The sequence below is a fragment of the Trachinotus anak genome, unplaced genomic scaffold (genome assembly GCF_046630095.1).
Source record: "Trachinotus anak isolate AG129_WGS33_773 ecotype Australia unplaced genomic scaffold, CSIRO_AGI_Tana_v1 ptg000026l, whole genome shotgun sequence".
NCBI classification, from domain to species: Eukaryota; Metazoa; Chordata; class Actinopteri; order Carangiformes; family Carangidae; genus Trachinotus; species Trachinotus anak.
The window spans coordinates 9,141,897-9,150,000 of NW_027273877.1; the positions used below are offsets into that span (position 1 = coordinate 9,141,897).

Below are 8,104 nucleotides of genomic sequence, written 5' to 3' on the forward strand. Positions count from 1 at the left end.
TGATGCCACAACAAAGCAGTCCCCGCTCCCAGCCATGCCCCAAGCCCCGCCCACCTGGACCCATCCAACCTTGAAGGATTTGGTTCCTCTAAGTGTTTACCTGAAATCTACTACATATTTTTTTAATGAATCACAAAACAGTCAGCCAATCAGAAGAGAGACTCAGATCCTCTCTTCTGATTGGCTCACTGACCTGTTGTTACTAGAGCTCCAGAGAAAAGCCTGAGAGAGGAGAAAACTACACTGGGAGGCTCTTAAAACTACAAATATATCTTCTGATGGATATCACAACATATTTTAAAATATGTGAAATACTGGACCTTTAAATGTATCAAAATTGTACCATCAATTACAATAATTCAATAATTGCCTTTTAAGGGAACTTGAGCTGATGTTTAGTAAAAAACAAACAAGTTAGATAGACTACATTGAAAATAATAGCTTCAAAGTACACCTAGTGTTGGCCATTCTTGAAAACCTACACCATGCAGAAGTTGCTTTGAAAAACAGATGGAGAAGTTCCTTGATTTGGCAAAAGGATTATTTTTGGAAATTGGTGTTTTCAATGACTGATCAGACAGTGCAAAGGATATTGCACAGAGTCAACCTTTACGGATGGCATCCAAAAAAAACATTGTTCACAAAATGGCACAAAAATCTGCCAAAGAACATGAAAAGAAGCCTGATGAATACTGGCAGCTCATTATTTTGTCAGATTAAATCCAAATACATTTGTTTTGATCAGATAGGGTCCAACATATTTAGTGTAGACCTGGCCAGGACTGCACTGTGCTGCATAGATGTAAACGGTGTAGGCGAGATGACTCCAGTGTCAAGGAGCTTGGCAGGACAAAAATTTCCCAGCTACCTCAGCCCCAGGTTCCCAAGCTGCCCAGTGATCCCACGCCTCGGCTGCTGAGCATCACAATTGACATCCAGGTGGTTCCTGAGGTGACTGCTCCTGCCAGCGCCTTGCCTGTTCCAGCGTCACGGGTCCTGGTAGACATCTTGCATTTCTGAGTCGACTGCCCCAGCCAACGCCTCACCTGTTCCTATCAAGGATCCCAGCTGACGTCAAGCTGGCTTCTGATCTCCTGTTGGCAATCCAGCCAACTCCTGCTCCGGGTAACCAGTCAGCAGTCTGGCTGAGGTCTCCTCTTCTGCCCTGGGCTGTCCTCCCGAGGTCTCCTGCTCCATCCACATTCTGCCCTTCAGCTGTTCCTCTGAGAACGCCAGCTTCATTCTTTTGCTTCCTCTCCACTGGCACCTTTGCGGTTGCTTGCCCCATCCCAATTAGTTTCGCCTGCGTGCTATTGTCTTCCCCTCACTAGTGTATTTCCCTCACTCCTTTGTCAGTTCACACATTTCCTCGTGCTTTCCATTCCCAGTATCTCCAGGTTCAGGCTCCTGGTAGCTGTGTTTTTGGACTCTGTATTCCTTGCTGCCCTAACTGGATTTGTTCACCTGTTTTTGAACCGCCTTGGATAGATCTTCATTGTGACCTCTGACGACCTCACAATCCAGTCAGCCTTTGTCTTTAACCATTTGAATACATTACTCAACTGCGTCTGCGGTTGGTTCCTCCATCCTGTTTCTCTACAAACAAAAACAGAGTGTCCCAGAGGAGCCACGGCGGGTCTATAACTGATGCTTCGACACAGTGTTCAATGATCTAATGTTCCCAGGCAACACACGCCGCTCACATCAGCATCGGGAGCGTTGGCAGACGCTGATTAGTGACATATTTTTGTTCCAGGAAGTGAATAATTGAACTTTCTTTGACAGACGTCTTCAAGCAGAGGGACTGAGATGGTTTATTATCCAGTCTGAGTGGTTGATTAACTACCCAGGCTTTCATCCACAAACCAAATGAGAAGGACACTGATGGCACATTGTGCGTGTGTGTGTGTGTGTTTAATGGTATGAGATGTAGAACAGATGAAGATGAAGATAATACAGCGATGGCCGGTCCTTTTTTTCGATGTGACATGAAACCAAACGATGGAATTACCTTTGAGTCCACCTCACCCAATCCATTTCTGCCTGAGTTGTTTTTCCCCGTATCCATGGTAACCTAATTAGAATCGTACAAACGAGAAGAGTGGGATTGTTGAGGAGGAATTTGTTGCAATTACTCAGAGTGCACTGTGTTCCTGCGCCGACCAATCAGTTTCAACCTTTTAGGCCTGAAAGAACACTGTGAACACAAGTGACCTGAATGTGCAGGTGCTGCGCCCGCGCACGCACGCACGCACACACACACACACACACACACACGCACGCACGCACACAAAAACAGAAGCACGAGCACTCACCTAAAATTAAAGCCAAATCGATTGCAGCAGAAAACATGGACGTACAAACACAAACACATTACTGCACTCACATTAGCAGCCATGTGCTGTACACACACACACACACACACACACACATACAGAGACAGAGGCACACACACAGACTTCTACCACCCTGCCATTAACAGTGATGCCAAAATTCCTGGGCAAACATGTCACTCCCAATAAACCACCTGCAATGGAAAGTGACTTTTCAAAAATTGGCAGTTAAATCCTCTTTTCAGTCCAAACAAAATCCTAATAAAATGTTTTATGAGCTCATGCATATGAGTGAGAGCACAGAGAATAATCTGGTTCCTTTCCTATCACACAGGCTCTTACCAAGGCCTTTATTCATCAAGCTGCTACAAGTGGAAGATAAAAGTTAAAATGCTTCACATTTGCTTCTACTTGCAAACTAAAAAATAAAATTGATTTATTTATTTGGTTTAAAATGCTCTTAAGAAAGCTCCGGGGGTCTTTTAAGGTCCGCTCGCAACAGAAAGTGGCACAGTCAAATTCAAAAGTACCGTAAGGACTTCAAAGGTCAACTTGTTGAGAAACATTTGTGTGGGTGTTCTTCAACACGGCTGAATTGATTTCACTATGAAATTTGACTATTTTAAAAAGATGCACAGAAGAACGCTAGCCATTACAAATAACACATTAGCTGAAGCTTATGTTTAATACAGAATAGGATATATGTCTTCTCTTATTATTTGCACGTACATTACATATTATTGATCATGTGATCACCTGAGCGCTGCTTTTACGCCTCACTGTAAGTCGGAGGAAGTCGTTTGATAAATGTGTCTTCCTGCTCACAGCCAAGAATTTATGGCTTCAGTTCTTATACATATGATAAATATGAGCCCTAGTCTCAGTTTTTTATTAATATTCAATACATTAATTAGAGTAAATTCAATAAAGATTAAATTATTTTTTTTATGTAAAAAGTGTATATATACATATATATATAAAAAAACATCAGATCCTTCTATCTCCCTACGTGTGTGTGTGTGTGTGTGTGTGTGTCTGTGCGCTTGCACAAGCATCTGGTCAGGTGCTAACTTCAGAGAGACTAGCCGTCTGGTCCTGTCACCATGGTGTCACCGCGGCCCATCTCCGATTGGGACTCCTTGGCATTAGTTGGTTTCTCTGGCAGCTGATTGGCTCTGTCTGTCACCCTCGGTAACAATCACTGTCTGACTTCCAGCATGGCTGCCACTGGATTTATTGAGACTGATAGAGGCACAAACTGTGCTGCCTCTAGAGTCTGACGCTCTGCATTTGGAGGGCGGGATTTTATTTTTTAGAGTCTCCGAAAACACAAGAGCATTAAACTGTGTTCATCTGCTCTGAAAATGTTAGCATGTGCGGCTAACTAGCTTTCCACCTGCAGTAGCAAAGATACTCTGTAACAAAGATGATATATTATAAGCAGTGTCAGTGGTATAAAATGGTACACACTTCCTGTCTCTTAAGTGGGCATTACAAAACGACACCAGCTCGCTCATTCAGGCCTGTGCAGCTGGTATGGAACGTGACAGAAGCTAATATTGATATCTGACCTCGGGGAGGAGGTGGAGAAACCCACGTGACACAGTTACAGGAAATGATTCGAAGTGTGTCATCTCCTTTCCCGACCGTCTCTGGTAGAAGTAACTGTGCTTTCCTTCTAAAGCCAAGAAGCACATCAATAATGTACTGCACTCGTCTGTGGGGTTGCAGGTGATGTTTACGATTGGCATACACACTGTGGAATATTTCTCCACTGTGTGGAAGCTGGTCGACAAGAACTGCATCAGAGTCAAGGGTAACTGAAAAGTTTACACTCCAGCAACCCCAGCAAATCACAAGTATGTAAGATGAGCAGCGAAACAATGTCATGTTAGTACAAAACAGTAATTATAATACCAGCTACCTCACTAGCTACAATACGAACAGCGTCTCTTTAATTCCTCGTCTTGCACATGCAGCAGCAACTGTGATGACGCTGACTTTTTGCCTGGGACCTGTTAACTTCACCTCACACCGTGTTTACACAGGATGCGTTCAGGCTGTGCATTGAGTGTAGGTCACCCTGTACAAACAGCTGGATTGATCAAAACTGGAGCAGATTTGTTCCATCAGATGCGAGTGTGACACGGACAACAATAGCATGTTTGTAGCCAACAAGCACTTTCAAGGCTCCTCTTTCTCACCAGAGTCTTGTATTAAAATGTGTCAGCTGGAATCATTGAAAACTCTGCTGGAGACTGTGTTTTCAACCAAGTTATGTTAATTAGCCAGTTATAGCTAATAGTTATAGCTAATTAAATGCCCCACTGACAGTCATCATCTCAGCTCATACGACTGACAATCTAGTTAGAAATAGAAAGAAAAATGGAAAGCCTGACAGGTGTAGCAACAGAAACTAAGATGGGGTTGTAATTCCTGAACATTAACAAAACAATGGTACAACAGTATATTATATTATACATATTATATTATTACATTATAATAGTTCAAGTTTTCAGCATCATTCAACATTAGAAGACAGTAAATTCCAACATGAAGCCATAAAGTGGAAATAAAGCTGTGACAGGATTTTGATTTTGATGATTGTGTCTAGATACAGTATATATATATATATATATATATATATATATATATATATATATTTATGCTGCACAGGATAATCTGTGTCTCCATACCTGAAGTATTGGGTGTGTGTATGTGTGCACAAACTTGTACCTGGAGCAGTCTCCAACGTGTGTTGAGATCTTCGATGCGTTCCAGGTTGCTAGGCGACAGCTGGATGTCGTGTGGACCAAAAGTGGACGCCAAATGATTCATGTGTGTTACATCATCTTTAATCGGAGCAATCTCTTCCTGGAACTCCTGCAAAACACACACATACACAGAAATCAAACATTTATGGCTTTAAAGCTGCTTTTAACACGGAAGAATAATTATCAAACTATATCCTGAAAAGGAGGATGAATCATGTGGTTCAGTCAAGGCGTAACTGTCTCAGGTACAACTGACTCAGTTGTTAGTAAGCAGGTGCAGAGTGTGCTTACAAGACAACAAGGACAGGAAGCAGTAAAACATGACAACCCTACACCATCAGGACAGTTTGTGAATATGCAAACACATTTTGAACATATGCCTCCAAATCCAGGACATACATGTATATCTCCTGGTTGTAGAAATGTTCTCAAAGTGTTCCCCACAAGAAAAGAAGACGCCACAACAGAGGTAAAATGTCTGATGAAAGAAATAATTCCGACACAGGGAATTTATAGCGATAAAAGGACACTTTTCAGTTCTATAGATACCCAACAGCTGGGCCAAGTGTTGGGGACAGATTGGAAATTGTATGTTTGTTATCACCCTCAGAGCTCAGACAGGCCGAGAGAATGAATGACACAGTCAATGGAAAGGTAACAAAACTAAGAAAACAACAGGTTTGAAATAGCCTGATGCTTCTACTTTAGTGTTATACTGCATGAGACGTACAGTGAAGTATAGTGGTGGTAAATACTGCTCAATTTAAAGTGAGCATCATTCAATCTGACCTTGACTCTGTCGATGTGCTCGGGTAGCGAGTCGATTAGCAGGTCTCCCACAGGTTCCCATGCCTCCTTCACCATCTCCGCCTGCCTCAGCTGACCGTCCAACAGGTCCTCCGCCTCCTGGAGCTCCATCAGCCGATCCAGAGCCAGCTCCAACCTCCTCTGCCAGTCAGCTGAGTCAATGTTGAGCTGGTCCCACTTGGTCATCACGTCATCCGCTTCCTTGCGCAGGATTCGTCCCACATTCTGGGCACGCTCTTCTGGGCTGATACCTGGGGGTTATGGGAAAAATAAGCGCCTTAAACCCTGAAAACAAATATTTGATGACAATAGGAGCAGCACATATAATGGAATCCTTCCCATTTATTATATCTAATATTTGAATACTGGGAAAAATGTGCAAATTATTGTGGATTTGGGTCAGATTATGAAACCACTGGTTGATACTCCACTCTTGAATGATTTCATTGTTTTATTGAAGTATGCAGTTAAAATAGCGTATTTATGTATTTATATCAACATCAACTACTAATAGCAAAAAGTTGAGTCAGAAAATATTTAAAGGTCCCATATTGTATAAAGTGCGATGTCCATGTCTTTTTTGATTATAGAGGTCTAGGTTCTATATTAATACTGTGAAAGTATCAAAGCCTCAGTCCACAGAGAAATGCAGTATTCAGAAACTGAGCCTTAAAATGAGCCGTCAGGACTTCAGTAACTTCATGATGTCACAACAAAGCAGTCACTGCTCTCAGCCATGCTCCAAGCCCCGCCCACCTGGACCCAAGTTACATGAAATATGGTCACAGTCTCCCCTTCTGCTCCTGAGTTACAGAATTTAATAATAAAACTATTTTTGCAGAATGTTATGATGACACAAGGAAGTTGACCTTTGACTATTCGGATATAAAATGTCACTTCATCATTTTACCCCTTTAGACACTTGTGTTAAATTGTGTCATAATTAGTGTATGACAAAATCATGTTTCGTGAGGTCACGCTGACCTTTGACTTTTAACCTCCAAAATCGAATCAGTTCATCCATGAATCTAAACAGATGTTGGTACCAGATGTATCACATTGAAGAGGCCAAAAGACATGTTTTGAGAGGTCACAGTGACCCTGACCTTTGAACTTTAACCTCCTGAATCTAATCACTTCATCTTTGAGTCCAAGTGAGCGCTTGTACCAAATCTGAAGAAATTCCCTCAGAGTGTTATTGAATGCGACGGACAGCCTGTTGGTGGCACGGAGGCACAGTAAACTGTCGCTACATAAATTCCATTTAAAAGAAGATGAGCTCCTGGAGTCACACTTCGGCTCACGGGTGTCTGACAAACATCTCTTCTGGAAAACTCATAAAAAAAGTCATGTAAGCATCATTGTTGTGAATTTCAAGCCACTACAGCATCTTTCCACCTCTCCTCGTGTTCTTTGTTTGATTCATTTGAAGGCCTGCTGTGATTGTCTGCTGCATGTTTTCACCTGTGCACAGGACTAACTCTTCTCAGCCGCAGTTTAAGATGTGTTCATTTTAGTTTAAGAGCCTGTAATCTCTTTTAAAGCAACCAAAACCACAGGTAGCGGCTGTGACAGCGAAGACCAGCCCCTGAGAGACAATCTCACCTATATGTCAAACCACTCAGGCTGTTTGTGGAGCGACAGGCTCTCTTTACGGAAAGCAAGCTGAATTTAAACCGAGCGAAATGTCACAGACAATTTGAAGGTCAAATTGCTGAGACAGAGTTACTTTCTAAGTTGAAATAGTGTTTGTTTCCCCAGGTGTAGCAGTGATTAGCAGCTGGAGTTCACCCTTTCTTTTTGTGTTCTCTGAGTGTGTTTGAGTCGGCAGCTGAATGGGTTTAATGGGCCAAAGTTAAAGTTCAGCTGTTTTCTACAAGCCTGGTAACCGGGCTGCTGCCATGAGGCCGACGGAGCAACGGGGAAGTCTGTGAATGTGTGCTAACCTGCACGTGTGGTTGTTACTGGGGTCCAGAGTTCACCGTGTGACTCAGAGACAAAAGGAAAAGGAGCTTTAAGCCCAGGCAGGAGACAGGGCCGTTTAATTCACTTGTAGCACTTCGAGAGTTGGAGCTTATCATGATGCTGCTGCTGTTGCTGAAAATGTCACTAATTAATGAGTTATTCCCTGTATTTACGTTACAGTTTCTGCATTGTAAGGCCAGGTACAAGGTCTTTTCAAATGTAAAG

The 8,104-nt window shown here is 42.5% G+C and overlaps 1 protein-coding gene across 12 annotated transcripts in view; it reads right to left on the minus strand.

Moving 5' to 3' along the window:
- The window catches only part of dmd (dystrophin), a 298,427-nt gene that overhangs the window by 49,543 nt on the left and 240,780 nt on the right, over positions 1-8,104 (minus strand). For 11 of the 12 annotated variants that reach the window (XM_071463817.1, XM_071463813.1, XM_071463810.1 and 8 more), the window contains 2 exons: positions 5,897-6,165; positions 5,070-5,216 (listed from right to left, as the gene is read on the minus strand). In XM_071463817.1, the coding sequence (XP_071319918.1) occupies positions 5,070-5,216; positions 5,897-6,165 (416 nt within the window). Of the gene's footprint in view, positions 1-2,011; positions 2,075-5,069; positions 5,217-5,896; positions 6,166-8,104 lie in introns of all 12 variants that reach the window. The other variant, XM_071463821.1, reaches the window with a different exon arrangement.